The sequence below is a fragment of the Hyla sarda genome, chromosome 4 (assembly GCF_029499605.1).
Source record: "Hyla sarda isolate aHylSar1 chromosome 4, aHylSar1.hap1, whole genome shotgun sequence".
Taxonomy (NCBI): domain Eukaryota; kingdom Metazoa; phylum Chordata; class Amphibia; order Anura; family Hylidae; genus Hyla; species Hyla sarda.
Genome location: NC_079192.1, coordinates 124,563,683 through 124,583,152, shown reverse-complemented (window position 1 = coordinate 124,583,152; position 19,470 = coordinate 124,563,683). Strand labels below are relative to the sequence as shown.

The following is a 19,470-nucleotide window of genomic DNA, read 5'->3' as shown; positions in this document are numbered from 1 at the left end:
AAAAGCAAGAGACAATACAGATATATTTGTGAACAAAATGTAAACAATCTTTATTAGAATATCACAAAATCTAAAAACAAACATTAAAAAACATGTATAGTGAATGGATACAACAGGTACTTCAGGCAGGAGAACAGGAGATGAGGATGCTGATATATAAAGTGCCCAAAATAAAGCACAAAAAATAATAGAGGTATAATACCTAATATGAGGACATATCCCTAGGGGTCATATAATACATACTCAGTATAAACCTATGAATAGGACAAGCAGGAATGTCACCAGCATTACAGTGCATGAGAATATAAAGTAAACAACAGGCCTTTTTAGGAGATGGAGGGAGGTTGGAATTCTGAGGGCGGGCCAGCTGATCCATCCCTCAGAACGCAGGTATCTGTCGTTCAGGGAATTGAGCGACCAGTGCCAACTATCAGACGGACATTTCCTTCCCTACAATCAACTGGTGTCCTTTCTCCGACAGCGACTTATTGACTTAACCAAGGAAGGGGCTCACACGTCCTTCGACAGTCTTACTAGTTCCTCTGACTCCTTTCATTCTCTCTCCTTACTTTACAGACATTTGACGAGAAAGGGCAACATGGGGGTGGCTCAATCACTGTTCAAGTACTGGGAAACCAAGTTGCAACTCCCTGACCTGGCTCTCCCCATCTTGGAAGGGTGGTCCAAGGTTCGGAAGGCAGTAATTTGTGAGGGGTATAGAGAAACCCATTTTCGGATTATTCATCATGCTACTTTTGGGTTTTCCTTACCAAGAACCCCTGACAATCCGGATAGGTTGTAACACTGTCCTAACTGTGGGATGTTTAGGACTGACTTGCTTCGTGGACTGGTGACCTGCCCCCAGGTGAGGAGATTTTGGGAAGACCTCTTTTGTCTGTTGGCGGCTTAACTGAGGGTGACCCTTCCTATTGTCCCTGAAATGGTGATACTACACATTGCTCCTGAGGGTGTCCATCTCACCTTGCTTTTGCATGTGTTTCTTCTTGTGGCCAAGCGTTGTTTGCTCGCTCACTGGCTGCGGGCGGAGATGCCCTCACCCAGGGATGTGATTAACCAGGTGAAGAGATACATGCATTTGGATAGGCTGGAGATCTTGCGCTCCAAGGATAAATCGGTCAAGTCCTTTATTAAGAAATGGAGGACTTTTATACAAGTCTTCCTCAGTGACAACAAAATTATTCTGCTGATGGGGCCTTTTGCTTCTACTACCTGGTATTTGACTAGAGAACTGTCGGGATCATTGGGGCGATTGAGACTGCCTTCTTGATCCAGGTGACCCTCCATTTTTCATTGCGCTTTGAGGGGGAGACCTTAGACCTTCTGCAACATATTTCTAGTTCTGAGCCGCTGAGGACTTGTACTTGAGTAATTGTATGTTTTACGCCTTCTGGGTCCTAGATGTTTGATCTGTGTTGTGGGGTTAAAATAACTGAGGGAATTTATGTGGAGGGATGGGGGTTTTCACAGGTTTTCTGGGGTCGTTTTTTTTTTTTTTTTCTGCTGTCCTGAAGATTCTCAGTTGCATATATGACCTCTTTGACAGTGTCCTGTTGAACGGGGAATGCCCCGTTGGATTTAATTGTAATATGTAAAAAAACAATAAAGTGATGTTTAAAGTAAACAACACACATGGCGAAATGAAAAGTTAGTATACATGACCACTGCACATGAAGGGCATCTCTCACCTCCTACCCCAAACGCGTTTTCCCTGCAATGGCTTTGTCACGCCCCCTTTTTACACTTTATTATACTTTTAGGAGGAATAATTAGATTCCTCATACACATCAATAGAGTTCTATAGAACTCCATTGATCTGTGTGCTCTGTGATCCATTAATAGAGCCTAGTCCAGCCAGGCTCTATCAATGACAGAGCCACGGGACAGCAGGGAACAGAGCTACCTCTATAATGGATTGCCCCCCCTCCCTCGCGATTGCGCTGCAAGGGGGCTATCCACCCCACTAGACCACCGGGGAGCATTCACATGTCCCTTTATATGCTGCTCTCAGCTTTGATAGTGGCGATCTAAAGGGTTAATAGCCAGCCGCGGCGATCGCCGTATACTGGCTATGAGCAACGGTCCTCTGCTACTGAAATCAGCTGGTGGATAGCAGAGTACGGAGCGGGCAGGAGTCAGTAGCCCGCTCCATACAGACTGCTGAGCGCCTCCGCGCTTGTCAGTTCCGGCCCTGCTTGCCTGAAGCTGGGCTAAGGGCCGGAAAAATTCACCTGCCCGGCGCCCGGAACTGCATGTCCGGGGCGTCGGGCGATCATTGATTATTACTATTTTAAATGTAAACAATCTGAAGAAATTCAAGAAACCACATGAGAATTTGTGTATAATTTTAACATATAGATGCATAGTTTGGTGGTCCTTTAAGACATTATAATTTATAGGTAGGGAGAGAAGGGAATAAAGTAACCTGAGTTATATGTTATTAAATGTACCCGCTATTTAGATCTAGCAAACTTCATTGTTTAAAGGGGAAAAACATTTTATTTCTCCTATATGCCTTCTCCCAGCAATGTCCCTCAGCTGGGGATAGGCTGAGCAGCAGTGTGATGTAATGGACCTAACCTTCTTCCTGGTGCCCAGACCCATTAAAGAACACTACCACGTAGCCTATTACCGGCAGAGGTGGGAAATTTCTGCAGCGGACGTTTATCTGAGTGTAGTGTTATGTCTTGAGCACCAAAGGCTGTAAGAAACCCAGGGCTAGAGGATGGGAGACTGGTCCCAGTGGCATTTGGGGAGTCTTGGAAGATAAGTCAAAGTTTAATATTTTTATTTTGCCAAATCGGGCATATAGGCAAAATAAACCTTTAGCTGGAGTTCCCCTTTAATAAAAGTAAATTAAACCAAGAAATTATTGACCTGTTTCTATTTTGTCATCTTTTCCAAACTATTTTGCATTTACAGGTCTGGTCTACAATGGTAACCCAGACAGAGAACCTGAGTCACATATTACGGAACCATTCAGACGCTCTAAATTCCGGGCCTCTAAAAAAGCTCACTGATCTCATTCGGGAAAAACAGCAGCTGAAAAAGTCATATACTGAACAGTGGCAACTTCTCAACCAGGATTATTTGAAGGTAACTTATTCCATGTGCTTGAAATTTCAAGTCAATATATAGTTATTATTATCTGACGACAGAAATACATTTCCATAGAGTGATTAGAAGGTTGGCATTATGTGCTGGCATCATGAAAGGTCTGATCCTCTTTCCAGAAGCTAAAATACCAACATCATTTTATTTTGTATTGTAAGACCTATACAAAGTGTTCCTACTACAGAAAGGTTTAGGTGACAGAATAGCTGTACAAACAAAGATACTTGTTTCATTAGAACCCCACAATATGTTTTAATTCTTTTCCTGATCCTAGGTGTGCTGTTGCATATTTTAGTAATTGTATCATTCTGTATAAGGAGTAAAAAACAACTCCTTATCCAGCTCAGGATGTCATTCAGTGGCAAAAATAATACCACCAGACCAACAGGAAGCAATGGGATCAGATACTTCACTGGTTTCAGGAAAAGGGATTGGAGGGCCAGACATATGTGAACAAACCCATAGGCATTGGGAGACATTAATACTTTCTAAACAAAAATCTGTCTTTGTTGCCCAAAGCAACCAGCCAGAGCACAGCTTTGAGTTTTTCTTTTAGACAGCTTTTATAAATCTCTCCCTGTGTTTTAAAAAATTTGATTGATCCTAATTCACAGTCACATTAATTGTAAATATATATTAAAGTGATTGTCCAAAACATATGGTTCGGATTATTGCAGAATAATGTGACGAGTGACCTTCAGAATACAAGCTATTCTTATTTTAAAAATTACTTTTAACTAAATTATTCCTTTGGCTTTTTAACCCTTAGACAACCCAACAAGAAACGGATAACCTAAAGGCTCAGTATCGTAGTAAAGTAAAAGATACAGTACAAGCCAAGAAAAAGTACCAAGAGGCAAATAAAGGTAACAATACTGCAAATATCAATGCCTTCCTTGGCCCGTGCACTTCTCTCATTTTTAGTGCACTGCAAAATAGTGTGTATAGTATAACATTTTTAAGGCTGGTGTCAAACACAGCAGTTTTTCTTTATGGAAATGGCCACTGCAGTTTTTGAGCCAAAGAAAGATGTTTATTAAAAAGAAAAGGGGAAATATAAATTAAGGACTTATACTATTCCTTTATGCTGGATCCACTTCTGGTTTTGGCTCAAAAACTGCAGTGGCAGTATTCCAAAAAAAAACTATCATGTGTGACTCTAGCCTCAGGATGAGTTTGATCAGTGCATGTCCAACTAACACAACCTCCATCCTCCATAAATGCTGACAAATGAAATCCCTGCTCTTTTGTTGTAGAAAAGTGGCTGACATTGCAGCGCTGTCCTTCATTGTACTAAATGGGAGGTGCAGCTGAAAGCTCTTACTTATCTCCAAACATAATAATAAAAGCTGGCCCTACACCTTAGATAGCTGTTGGACCAAGACTCATTTGGCCAACAGCTATCTTTTTCTGACACCTTATACACATACACACTCAGACAAGTGTACTTGTGCTGTCATTGGGGAAAGGGGTAAGACTCTACCAGACACCTCTAGCACCTGGCCTGTGACAGGTTTGGCCAACTGAAGTATAAGTAGTTTGGGCATTTTTACACAGTCACAGCTAGAAAATGTAATGTCATGCAATATACTGCATCCTGTTGGTGCTCATGGCTAAAACATTGTGTCAAACCAGTAAGGAAAGACAGGAAATAAGCATGATACAGTTCATGTATAGTGCAAGTATATAGCTCACGGTGTAGCCTTATCAGGATTTAATTGCCCACCAAAAGTCTGGCTCTGAGATTGTGTTCAAAGAGTTTAGTTCACACAAGCTCCCATGTGTGCAGTAAAGCCATTGAAGTTCTTGGGCACCAATGGAAAATCTGAAACTTTGCCCCTTATCCCCGTACCTTTCTGGTGCCATCAATAGCTTGAAGCCCTTGTGCACCAATGCAAAGTCTGAAAATGTGCCCCTCCACCTTCCATGTGCCATTTATAATACTCGTGTACCCTTATATGGAATACATGCTTTAGGGGCCAGAGTGTACTCTAAATCACATAGCTACAGTCCTGAGTGAAGGAAGAAGGGTAAAGTCCTGTAAACTAGCAATAAAAGTCTTGTTAATTCTGAAGGCTCAATTTAAGAATGATGATTTTTGATTTATATATAAGTGGATTATGGGGATCATTTTTGTTAAAGCTAATCGAAGGAGGTAAAGTAGTCACAATATGAGTTAACAGCTAATATCGATATCATCATGGTAACACATGATATCATGAGTTCCCTCTACTTTAAATCACATATGGAATGTAGAACTCTAAAACCTTCCCCTTTACTCTGCTAGCAACTATTATGATACATCAGCACAATGCAGAGAAAGAAAAGTGAATGGAGCAGACAGGCAAGCTCATGTTGTGCTGGCCACACAAGATTGCCTATTACAATCCTTAGAACTACAAAGATGTCAGGCACTACACAAGAAAAACATAAGTCTGTATTTCATGCAAGTTAACTATTATAACTTTTTTGTATAGAATATTGAGTCCACAACTAAAAATGCAGAACAGAGCTTATCTCCCGGATGGGAGGCTACATATTTGTGTTATAGTTGTGAAGAAATCTTGTTAATCTACACTTTCTAGACATCAGAATATCTTATATTAAACAGAAACATATTTTGAAACCTTTCATGTTCCGTCAAGGTATGAGAGGTAAGAATTTTTCAAGAGGGAGAGGAAAGCATTACAGCAGAGAAATGCAGGCATCTTTACTCATGTTGTTCTTTGTCTTGCTAGTTATCACAAACTGGGTATTACTGTGTCTTTTACAGACAAAGATCGAGACAAAACTAAAGAGAAGTATGTGAAGAACACTTGGAAACTACACACCCTCCACAACCAGTATATCTTGGCTATTAAAGCTGCTAAACTGCACCACGAACACCACTACAATCTGAGCCTGCCCAATTTACATGAGTCCATGCAGAACCTCCAGGAGAAGATGGTGTCCATACTGTAGGCACATCTTTTTATCTTTGTGCATACTGTCTTTTGTCAATTTTATATTTTTCCTCTGCAGTCAAATTGTATTGTATCTTTTTCAAGATTTTACATAGTGCTGGTGATAGTGCAAGGGACTGAACATGCTGGCACTGTGCTAAAGGGATGATTTAACCAGTATACTACTGTTGATGGCATATGGAGGCAGAGGGGGTTACTGTTGCACTAGAAAGGAAAACAGTATCACAACAAGGGAGGGGTTACATCTTTTTGTACCATTATAACTGGGCCAGCAAATTGCCAAACCAGTGCCAGGGCTCAATGCATCACATTGCCGCTCAGCCTATTGCCGTCCAAGGCGGGACATTGCTGTGGCTGGAAATATGCTGATCAGCAGTATGGCCTGTTGATCATGGGCAACCAGGAAGAAGACAGCAGCCAACAGCGGAGGATTGGAGTATTGGAGCAACGATACCAGGGCACTAAGGGAGCAGTGGCAGGTAACTCCAGTTTGTTGTTTTAAATGATGACAGCCCGGGCATAATGGTACAAAAAACTTCTGGATAGGACTTCTCCTTTAAGCAGCTCTGGTCTAAGCAGTGAACTGTGGCTGTATAATAAATAATAATAATTCCACTCCACAGACATTGCCGTCTATGGGGAAGGCAATGTCTGCGCAGCCCTAGTGCTGCCTGATTAAGGATTTTGTCTGGCCAAAAATTCTAAAGTGTGAACCTGGCTTTAGTGTCAATGTAAAGGGAATGTGTCAACTACTTCATGCAGTCCTCTTTGATTTTAATAATGTATCTGTTATGTAGTTTGACAAAACTTTACATTGTATTCCTTGCAGTGCATTGTCAGTGCTATGCCCAAGGAGTCAGGTTCATGAGCTGCAGGTTCCTCCTGCTTCCACCCGGAATTCTCATGAATATACCAGACTCCTGTTTCACAGCACTCACAAGGCCCTGCACCAAATAGAATGTAGGTTTGGCAAAACTGCAGCATATTTATACATGAGTGACACACTGTTGAAATCAGTGATATGTCACTCCTGCATGCTGCATGATGAAGTAGATAGGTTATTTTAAGATGGTTTAAGAAAGAGTCACATGCTGTTATACATGTCTACTTTTGATATCAGCAGAAATGTCTGTGTCTTTTATTTTCTTTCATTATTTATTTATTTAGAAAAGACATCATGCAAGAATACCACACAATCACAAGTCTTGTGCAAGAGGAAATAGCAGCTGTTCATCAAGAGATAAATAATGCAATAATAAGTATCAATCCAAATAGAGAATATGAATACTTCATCCAGCTGAACAGGTAACTATCCAGACAGAACTATTAAGTGTTAAATGGGCTGTTATCAGAAGAATTCTGTTCCCCGTGATCTTTATTTTGATTCTTGAATCATTTCTTTGTAAGATCCGGGAGAACAAGGATATTAGAGGATTGGATGTTAAAGGGGTGTCTGATGTGGTTGCAGCTTATGCAGGCAACCTTATTTTTTATATTACTCAACCCGTAATGTCTATGCCTGCACTGCTGAAGGAATTGGAAAAATATGCCCGACTATCTAATTTTAAAATCAACCATACAAAATCAGAGGCACTTAACATCTCCCTGCCAGGAATAGTTAAAGATCAATTACATCAGACATTCAGTTTTAAATGTACAAATAAGGCTATCAAATTATTGGGGGTATGGATCCCAGCAGATCCTAAAAAAATTTACAAAATGAATTTTATACCCTTATTATCAACGATTTATGCAAGAGATTGACAGGAAACCTGTTTTCATGGTTTGGAAGATGCGCCCTATTTAAAATGTCAATACTCCCGAGGGTATTATATGCATTTCAGTGCTTACTAATCGTGATCCCTCAGTCTTTTTTTTAAAGAAATTGGCTCTATTCAGAACACCTTTATTTGGGGAGGAAAGAAACCACGGGTAAAGCAAGCTATAATGCTTAATTCAAAAGAAATGGGGGGAGTGGGACTGCCGGACTTAAAAGGATATTATATAGCCTCACATCTGGCCAGAGTAGTGGATTGGTGCACTCAGGTGAATATGAAACCCTGGGTTTCAGTGGAACAGGCAGAGAAGAAGGTTCCACTTAGGTATCTACCATGGTGTCATGAATTAAAGGACAAAGATCTGTACCAACACCCATTAGTGGTGGCCACTATACGTGTATGTAGAGATAAGAATCTAGGACAACATTTTTTACCAGACAATTCACCATTATATCCAGTGATTGATAACCCAAGCTTTCCCCCTGGCTTAACAGACCCAGTGTTTTCCCGATGGGTAAAGGAGGATAAATATCGAGTTTTTCAGCTAAAAGAGGAAGAGACAAGGGAAAGATGGAAGGATATACACGGGATTAGTAACCTAGAACCCCTAGGTATATGGAGAGCGATGCAATTAACTCATATGCTTAAGAGTTTACCTAAACCAGGGACATACAGGGAGCAATTTACTAAATTTGAACAACTGTTTCTCTCAAAAGAGCCTTCTAAGCATGTCCTATCTCATTTGTATAAGCAATGGCTCGGAGGGGTGAGCGATCCCAGACCTGCATTTATAGCAAAATGGGAGAAAGATTTAGCAATTCAGCTTGACGATAAGCAGTGGTCAATTATACTAAAACTTGCCCATTGCTCATCGATTAGTACAAACATGCAGGAAATGAACTTTAAAATACTGACAAGGTGGTATCAGGTCCCTAGTGTACTCCATAAAATGCAAGTTAGGACAACAGATAAATGCTGGCGTTGTGGTTTTAACGGAGGTAACCTCCTACATACATTCTGGTCCTGTACTAAGCTAACATACTTTTGGAGCAAAGTTAAGGAGGTGATCGAAAAGATAACTGGGAAAGTTATTCCTGCAGATCCCGCCTTTTTTCTATTACAGCATAATGAGATACCATTCACACAGTATAGAAAATCACTCCTAAGCTTACTTGTACAGAAGGCTCCCACTATAAAACTCTGGTTTAACAAAATTAATGATTTGAGGTATATGGAGAACATAAAGTCGGTACGAGATGAGGCAGATGTGGACTTTCTTAGCAAATGGTTACCATGGTTACGATTTTTAGATTCCCAAGAAGGCATGACTATTTGGAGTAGGGACTAGAGAAGCAGAGAGAGACCTACAGGTATTGGGTTGTAGGGTGGGAGCATGGAAGAGGGGGATGGGGGTGGTAGGGGTAGGGGAAGGAGGGGGGTATAAAATCTTTTATATCAAGCACCGGAATAGGTATTGTTTAATGTATAAAGGGTATACAGTTTATGTTGTTGTTTGTAAGGTGTTTGAAAACTAAATAAAGAATAAAAAAAAAAGAACTATTAAGTGTTAAAGGGGTTATCCAGAAAAAACTTTTTTTATATATATATCAACTGGCTCCAGAAAGTTAAACAGATTTTTAAATTACATCTATTAAAAAATCTTAATCCTTTCAGTACTTATTGAGCTGCTGAAGTTGAGTTGTTCTTTTCGGTCTAAGTGGTCTCTGATGACACCTGTCTTGGGAACTGTCCAGAGTAGAAGCAAATCCCCATAGCAAACCTCTCGCAGTTCCCGAGACAAGCAGAGATGTTTGCAGAGAAAACTGTTGCCAAACTGAAAAGAATAACTCAACTTCAGCAGCTGTTAATTATTGGAAAGATTAAGATTTTTTAATAGAAGTAATTTACAAATCTTTTTAACTTTCTGGAGCCAGTTGATATTAAAAAAAATTTTTTTCCTGGACTATCCCTTTAAGTCTGCAGGGCTGTATTTGTGGGAGGGGCGTTGATCCCTATTTAACCTCCCCATTGTTCTACAGTCTGGGCATCGTAGCCTGTGCAGGCGGAAGATTCAGTTTCCGGAGAGCTGTGCTGGTGGTGTCCGGTCCCGATGCTGTCCGTCCATCCCATCCCCCCCCTCAACCTTACCCTGATGCGGTTCTTGCCTGGCTCTTGTGCCGGCTGCCAAGTTTTCTCAGTTTGGGAGAGAATTCTGATTGTGGCAGCTAGATTGTTGACTCGTGCAGGGGCTGCCCAAGCTGTATGTGCAGTGTAGACAGTGTAGCGCGCTGTAGACTGGGGCATGCTGCAGCTGTGCTCCTCGGCCGGGCAGTTCGTGTTTAGGTATGCTTTACTAGGCTTCATGTGTGAGGCTGCCTGCTGCTGTCTATAATCAGATAGCATGATACACAATGTTTAATCCGGTACAGCTGCTTGCTAATTTAGGTATCCCATTCTTAAATGTGTTATACTCTGGATATGTGGCAATATTTGGGTTGGTTCGTCTATGGACACTGTGTCCTTCACGTGTACATTGCAAACTCTGCTCCATTTAGTAACATGTTGTCCTCTACACCTAGCTGGATTGATGATGTCTGTGTTTATAAGGTTATTCCATTGTACCCAGGACTTGCATGTCTATGAAGAGCTGGTCTTGTTGTGCCTGGTAACATACTCAGCTTTGCTACATCCTTTAAAAAAATAAAAATAAAAAAATGGGGCCGGTTCAGGGTGGCTGTATGTGTTGCCTCCACAGCCAGCAGATCTATGCTCATTACACGGCTGTACGTACTGTGTTATCTGTCAATCATTTCTGGTATAGCAGTCATTTCATGTACACGTTCTAATAGCAGTCATTTCATGTGCACGTTTTCATAGCAGTTATTTCATGTATACGTTTTCATAGCATTTATTTCATGTATACGTTTTCATAGCAGTTATTTCATGTATACGTTTTCATAGCAGTTATTTCATGTATACGTTTTCATAGCAGTTATTTCATGTATACGTTTTCATAGCAGTTATTTCATGTATACGTTTTCATAGCAGTTATTTAACGTATACATTTTCATAGCAGTTATTTCATGTATACATTTTCATAGCAGTTATTTCATATATACGTTTTCATACAAGTAATTTAATACACTCTAATAGCAGTCATTGCATGTATATATTATCATAGCAGTCATTTCACACATATGTCCTCATAGCAATCATTTCATGTACACATCCGCATAGCGGTCAGTTCATGTATATGTCCTCGTAGAAGACATTTTATGTATACGTTCTCATAGCGGTTATTTCATGTATAGCAGTCATTTCATGTACACGTCCTCATAGCGGTCATTTCATGTATACGTCCTCATAGAAGACATTTCATGTATACGTTCTCATAGCGTTCATTTCATGTACATGTTCTCTTAGCAGTCATTTCATGTATACGTTCTCATAGCAGTCATTTCATGTACACGTTCTCATAGCAGTCATTTCATGTATACATTTTCTTAGTGGTCATTTCATGTATATGTCCTCATAGAAGACATTTCATGTATACTTTCTCATAGCGGTCATTTCATGTACATGTTCTCATAGCAGTCATTTCATGTATACGTCCTCATAGCGGTAATTTAATGTATATGTCCTCATAGCGGTCATTTCATGTATACATCCTCATAGCGGTCATTTCATGTATACATCCTCATAGCGGTCATTTCATGTACAAGTTCTCAAAGCGGTCATTTCATGTACACGTTCTCATAGCAGTCATTTCATGTATACATTCTCAGAGCAGTTATTTCATGTGTGGTGATACCACGGGTGTAGCGGTGTAGGTGGATGGGGCAGGATTGTATTAACCCCAGGGGCAAGGTGTTATTAAACCGTAATGTTCGTGACGCCAGAGTGGTTTTTGGTACCGGAACCACACTAACGGTATCTCCCCTATTCCAATGGCTAGGCAGTGAAAGGAGAGTCCACAACCAAGTTATGGTTTAACGGAGGATTTACTGAGTTAAGACAGGTGTTATTATCTTCACAGCTATGCCAGAATCCCATAGAGGTGGCCAGGAACACAAAAGGACCTCGTAGCTTGCTGGGACCAATTAGACTTGTAATAGACTTTAGAATCTTGACTTTAGGCTGGACTTGACTATAGGTAGTAGTGACAACAGACATAGACTTGACTTACTGGAATGACTGTAGATTTGAGGCCTTCCAGGTGCTGGACACTAGCACTGAGATCTCTGGTGTTTGCTGTTCCTCAGCTGGGAACATAAGAGAGAGAATTCTAATGGCCACCCCTTTATATAGAGTTGGGCTGAGCCAAAGCCCATTGGTCAAGCTGCGGGTCATGTTTTACTGGTGCTCTCTGGGTAAACATGTGACATCTCACAGGTCCTTTAGATGACCTCTCACAGGTCTTTTAGACTAACTTTACATTAATACACTGACTACAATTCTATTACAATAAATGACAGTATAGTAACAGCAAGGGAGACACTGCGGGAGAGCCCCAGGTCACTGAGGGACTCAACCTGACAGGGCCTAAGTGTAGTACAGTACCATGTCCTGTACTGGGACATCACAAACCCCCCTACTTTACACAGGTCGACCTCGACGCAAGTTCTGTCAGAGTTGAGGGTCGAGGTGGCCCTGGGGCCAGATGCAGTCCCGAGGCATTTTTTTTGCAAACAAATGTCCATTCCAGGCTGGTATATTTCCTTTGGTAAAAACTGATAACATAAGAGTCTCTATAATATTGACCATACATGCGCTGATTTTTTGTTGCATAACTGAGAACCGGATCAATAATGACTAGGACCAATACATATAACTTTACCTTAAGGACCTATAACTATGTATTTGATGATGCTTGACTATGCATAATAATTGACTAGACATAACACAACATTTTGACTATACATGTTATATACTATATGTGACTAGACTTAATACTTTATACTAGAAATTTGCGGATTGGGTTGCCTGAGGCTCTCTGCCCAATGCCTTGGCTACTGGGGTCCCTTGGCATTTAAAACACTTCTCCCCAGAACACTGTATTATGTTTATGCTAGACATTTTATGCTGGACATTTTATGTTGATAACATTTGACATTTCTGTTACCATAGACTTGATTACGTGTGTTACTCAATATCAGGAATACCTTCTGGCCAGTAAAGTATCCTGTGCACGAACACAAGAACATATGACATTAGACATCATTGACATATGACATTGGAGTGGACTGTGTAATTTTGAGTGAAACAGTCCTACTGTATGTGACTTGATATGTACATGACTTGTATGTGTACATTTTGTGTACTTTATGTGTACATAATGTGTAGTACACTACTTTGCTGTATACTGTATAAGATGCTTAGTCTCTATATCTGGCTGGTATCTGCCCTTGCGTGTACCATTGGGACCTACGCAGCACCATCTCTTGAGATTCAGGAACATCGGCTTCTTCAGGAGAACTTGACTCAACTGGGTTTATGACAGGTTCCACTGCTACAGCAACTGAAGTAGGTGGTGACTCTGGACTGTCAGAACTTGGACTTGAGGGAACTGACATGGGTGAAGCAGGTGGTCTGGAGACTGGAGTATATTCCTGCACCAATGGGCACAGAACTTGACTTGGTGGGGTGACTAGAGGTGGTTGTACAGGCCCACAGGTTGGTATGAAACTGAAGAGTGTGGCTCGGCCAGGAGGAAACATGGGAACATCCATGGACGGGTGAATTTCTTCTCCGGGTACATACTCCCTCACAGATTTGATCTGGGGGTGAGGAAGGTATTGGGAACACAGGCAGATCCTCCTTGTGACACAACTTGATTCCATTACGATGAACGACTTGCGGTTCACACCCTGACTTCAGGATTGCATACACATCTGAGTCGGGATAGGGTACTGCAGTTACTGTATAGGGCTCCGTTTACCAGATGGAGTCCAGTTTATGGGTTCTCAGGAACTTCCGCAGCCAGACCTTGTCACTTATCTGGAGAGGTTTGGCAGAGGGATGACGATTGTATTCTTGCTGCTGCCTCTGTTGAGCCTCACCCCTCTTTCTGTTGACAATCTCTTTTTGCTTCCTGGAACCTTCTTTGATAGTCGGAGACCCATTCCATAGAAGCTTGCGGAAAGTTATTGAATGGAGCTTGGAGTCCAAAGCGTGCGATCTTTGGGTAGCTGACCATGCCGGCCCATCATCAAATAGAACGGGGTGTAACAGTGCACTGTGTTGTTATAAATCTACAATAGTTCGGGTAACAACCGGGGTCATTCTTCGTGTCTGGACACAGACGCTGTCCGCAGCATGTGAATGAAGACTTGATTAATTCTCTCACAGAGCCCGTTCCCTTGAGGGTGACAAGCAGTCGTCCGGAGTTTCTTTCAGGCATGAAATTGACACAGCTCCTGGAAGAGTTGGGCCTCAAAGGCCATCCCTCAGTTGGTGGGGACAGACTCCGGACATACAAGGATTTGTACTCAGTGGGGGTAGAACATCTAGGCCATTTTGGCTGTAAGATCTTTGACTGGCACGACTACAACCCATTTAGAGTAATGATCCACCATGGTGAGAGCATAAGAGTACCCGGACCAGGTAGGAGACAACTTGACATGGTCTAGCGCGACCAACTGGTTAGGCCTTTCACTCTGGATGGAATGGAGGTGTGCTCTGGCGTCCTTGTGCCCGTTCTTGGTGACGTTTCAGACAGCACACTCACTGCACCATTTCTCAAAGTCGCTCCGCATCCCAATCCAGTAAAACCGCCGCCTGACAGTGGCTTCTGTCTTGTGGACTCAGAAGTGTCCCGACTGATCATGATAGGCATTGAGGACCATGGCCATGTCCCTTCAGGGAATCAGGATCTGATGAAGTTGCTCACCTGAAACCGGATCCAAAGAGTTTCGGTACAACAGTCCCTTGTGTACGAACAGTCGCTTCCTTTGCCGCCACAGGCACTTCAACTCATAGTAGCTCTGAGCCTGGCATAGACGGGTTAATACCTTTTTCATTAGAAGGTAATCCAACAGATTCCCCATGAGTCGACTTTCGTCTTGCAGAGTTTTCCAGGTGTGTAAATCTTCCTGGATCTTCTTGGACCAAGATTCGCCCTCTTCGAGGGTGGTCGCAGTATTCTGTCTCGCAAATCTCTGGTAGAATGGGGGCATCTCCATGTCTTCCCACTCGTCTTCAACAGGTGGTTCTTCACCGGGGGACCATTCGAGATACTTGATAGTGAAGTTATAATTGGCCAACCTTGAAGCCTACCGCGGCTCAATGGCACCCAGTTTGGCGGTGTTCAGGTGAGCCAGCGGATTATTATCCATATAGACAGTGAATGGTGTGGCAGCCACTAATCTTTAAACTTCTCTGTCACAGCCCATTCGAGGGCACGGAGTTCCAGCTTGAAGGAGCTGTAATTGGCACTCGCTCTTGTCCTCCCTGGACATGGGATAGGGCCGCCCCTGAACCTTCGAAACTGGCATCGGTGTACAGCCAGAACAGCTGAGCGTAGTCTGGATATGCCAGGATGGGTGGTTCCATCAACAGGTGTTTCAGGGCTTGGAAGGCTGTCTTGTGCTCCTTGGTCCAGTCCACAGGTAGCTTCCCACTGTAGTTCTCCTTTGCTGTACCATGCAAGAGAGCAGTGAGGGGTTTTGCAATCTGGGCGAAATGAGGAATGAAACGCCGCTAGTAGCCGGCAAATCCCAGAAAGCTCCGGACGTCTTTCACTGTGCGTGGGGTAAGCCAGTTCTTAACAATTTCTACCTTGTTGGGATTAGGCTGGACTCCCTCGGCGCTGACAACGTGACCTAGGTAGTGTACCTGAGGTTTGAGCAGATGGCATTTGGACAGCTTGATCTTCAATCCATGTTTGATTAACACTTGGAAGATGTCCGACAGATGATCAAGGTGCTCCTGGTAGGACTTAGAACAAGCGTGTCAAACTCAAAGGCTAACTTGGGCCAAAAAAACAAGGTTTAAGTTTATGTGGGCAGCATAAAAAAAAAATACATGTCCTCCCTGCTCAAGGCAACATGCCCTCCCTGCACAAGATCCCATGCCCCCCTGCACAACACCTCATGACCCCCTTCACAAGACCCCATGACCCCCCTTCACAAGACCCCATGCCCCTTTTGTACAACACCCCATGCCCCCCTTCACAAGATCCTGCTCCCCTGCACAAGACTGTCCAGTACAGTTCCCCCAATTAGGTGCAGTATAGCTCCCCACATTAGGGGCAGTATAGCTCCCCCACATTAGGTGCAGTACAGTTCCCCCACATTATGTGCAGTACAGTTCCCCCACAGTAGGTGTAATACAGTTCCCCCACATTAGGTGCAGTACAGGTCCCCCACATTAGGTGCAGTACAGTTCCCCCACATTAGGTGCAGTATAGTTCCCCCACATTAGGTGCAGTATAGTTCCCCACATTAGGTTGGCAGTATAGTTCCCCACATTAGGTTGGCAGTATAGTTCTCCCACATTAGGTTGGCAGTATAGTTCTCCCACCTTAGGTTGGCTGTATAGTTCTCCCACATTAGGTGCAGTACAGTTCCCCCACATTGGGTGCAGTACAGTTCCCCCACATTAGGTGCAGTGCAGTTCCCCCACATTAGGTGCAGTACAGTTCCCCCACATTAGGTGCAGTACAGTTCCCCCACATTAGGTTCAGTACAGTTCCCCCACATTAGGTGCAGTACAGCCCCCCCCCCCCCCAAACACACATTAGGTGCAGTACATTTCCCGCATAGACATACAGCCTTCTGCCATATTCAGTATTCTGACCACCACTCCTCCGGTCTGGGGTCACAATCTACTGCTATGTCCTATGGGCCATAGTAGTAGGTCCCGCGACCGCAGAGGAACGGTGATCGGAGCACTGAAGATGACATGCCAATGGTGACTTACCATACGCGAGCGTCCTCCTCGCTGCTCCGCTCTGCTCTTCTATGGGCGCACGCATGGGATGTTAACGGGAAGTTAAAGCTGTGCCGCAGAGAGGCATCCATGTGTCCTGAAAAGATTTTTTTGGACACAGGGATGCCGGGCCGCAAAGACATTCATTGTGGGCCGCATGCGGACCGCATGTTTGACACCCATGACTTAGAGTATACAATACCATCATCGAGGTATAGCAGGACACTCTGGAAGTTTTAATGGCCCAAGCATCGCTCCTTCAGCCGCTGGAAAGTAGCAACGGGCATTGCACAGCCCGAAGGTCATACTCTTGAACTCAAACAATCCCATGGGTGTCACAAAAGCTGTCTTCTCTTGGTCTTGAACAGCCATAGGCACTTGACAATACCCACTGGTTAAAGCCAAGGTGGAGAAGTACGCTGCCAACCCAAGGACTGTGAGTTATTCCTCGATTCTTTGAAGAGGATAAGCGTCCTTATGGGTGATATCATTCCTATAGTCGACACAGAAACGGATGGTCCCATCCTTCTTTTAAACCAGGACAAGGGCCGCCGCCCAGGGACTCTGACTTTCCTGGATGACGTCAGAGCTATACACAAATTTATAGTAGAAAAGAAAAATTGCAGTCATTAAATATAAATAAAACACTTAATTTTATTGATATGCATAAAAACCAACACATACATATATAAAGAGGAGGAAACAATATATCAAAAACATGCGGCATCACCAGACACCCTTCATACAGAGATGTTAGTCATGGGGCACAGTACATCTTGGTATAATGGAGGTGCAGGGGTGTGGAAATAAAAAAAAAAACTACTTGTCCAAGGGACTAAAGGGGAACACAATCTACTTGTCCCTCAAGAAAATCCACTTGTCCTGGTAGATAAAATAATTTCAACCAAAATAGTTCAATCCCCCCCCACTAGATTCCTTTAGACACTGCTGTCAACTTAGACAGTGGTGATTTAATGGTTTAATAGCCACGGCGATCGCAGCATGCCAGGCTATTAGCGGCGGGAGAGCTGTAGCTACCCCCCCCCCCACCTGACCCCTATAACTCCACTTATTCCATATACAGGGATGTATGAGGGTAATCTTATGTGCCGTGATCTGTAGTTTTTGTCGGAACCATTTATTATCAGAACTTTTATTAGGAAAGGGGCTTATTCACATGTATACGTACTTTTTAAAATATTTTAATCACTATTTTTCATTCTTCATAGGGACTTATATATGGAGTCTTTTGATTGGAAACCACTGAACGCTGCTGTGTTACTGGGGAGGGGGGGGGTGTTCTGCTTCTCCAGTTTGTGTGCTGCATTTTGTGTCAGAAAATGCTGGAAGTTGCATTTAGTTACTAGATAACTACAACACCCAGCATGCCCTGATACAGCCTATGGTTGTGTGGGTTCTGCAGCATGTTGCACTGTGTAGTAGTACAGTTAAGGTTATTGTGTAACATGCTGGGAGTTGTAGTTTTGGTTTGTGTCAACTACAGAGCCATAGGCTGTGTCAAGGAATACTGTGAATTGCAGTTAGTAACTACAACACCCAGCATGCCCTGATACAGCCTATGGCTCTGCAGCTGACCCGAACCAAAACTACAAATCCCAGCATGTTGCACTTTATAGTTCTACAGTTTAGGTTATGGTGCAACATGCTGGAAGTTGTAGTTTTGGTTCGGGCGTGTTTGCGTGCATCCGTGGGGCTCTTGGTTGTCGGGTGAGTATGAAGGGGGCGGGATTCTGGGGGTGCAATTTAGTGCGGGTGGCCAGAAGCCACTAAAAATAAATAAAAAAATTAGATAGCACAACTGGCGGCAGCACTTGTCAGTCTGCCCCTGTACAAAACATACATGCATACACATATCATACATACACATATACATACACCAGCCACTGCCCCCTATATTATACATTACATACATACATTATACATACAGACACATCATACATACACCCGCCGCTGCCCCCCCATCATACATTACATACACACATCACACACAGACATCATACACACATCACACACAGACATCATACACACATCACACACAGACATCATACACACATCACACACAGACATCATACACACATCATATATACACGGACATCATACACATCATATATACACAGACATCATACACACATCATATATACACAGACATCATACACGCATCATATATACACACATCATATATACACAGACATCATACACACATCATATATACACGGACATCATATACACATCATATATACACGGACACCATACACACATCATATATACACAGACACCATACACACATCATATATACACAGACATCATACACACATCATATATACACAGACATCATACACATACACACATCACACACAGACATCATACACATACACTCATATCATACATACACCCGCCGCTGATACACCCCCCCTAATTATACATTACATACATATACAACCACCCTTCCTGCCGCCTGCATGCCCGGCCTCCTCACCTGAGCTTCACACTCCCCGCTCTACATTACACAAGAAGCAGGGGGAGAGCAAGGACTTGCACAGCTCGGGACACAGCTCCATCCCCCGCACACAGCTCGGTACACAGCTCGGTTCACAGATCAATCCCCTCCCCGCACACAGCTCCTCCCCCTTCTTTTATCTCCACAGGAC

The 19,470-nt window shown here is 42.9% G+C and overlaps 1 protein-coding gene across 3 annotated transcripts in view; it reads left to right on the top strand.

Moving 5' to 3' along the window:
• Positions 1-19,470, top strand: part of FES (FES proto-oncogene, tyrosine kinase) — a 186,668-nt gene that overhangs the window by 94,107 nt on the left and 73,091 nt on the right. For all 3 annotated transcript variants that reach the window (XM_056572038.1, XM_056572037.1, XM_056572039.1), the window contains 4 exons: positions 2,941-3,114; positions 3,902-3,998; positions 5,906-6,089; positions 7,263-7,400. In XM_056572038.1, the coding sequence (XP_056428013.1) occupies positions 2,941-3,114; positions 3,902-3,998; positions 5,906-6,089; positions 7,263-7,400 (593 nt within the window). The remainder of the gene's footprint in view (positions 1-2,940; positions 3,115-3,901; positions 3,999-5,905; positions 6,090-7,262; positions 7,401-19,470) is intronic.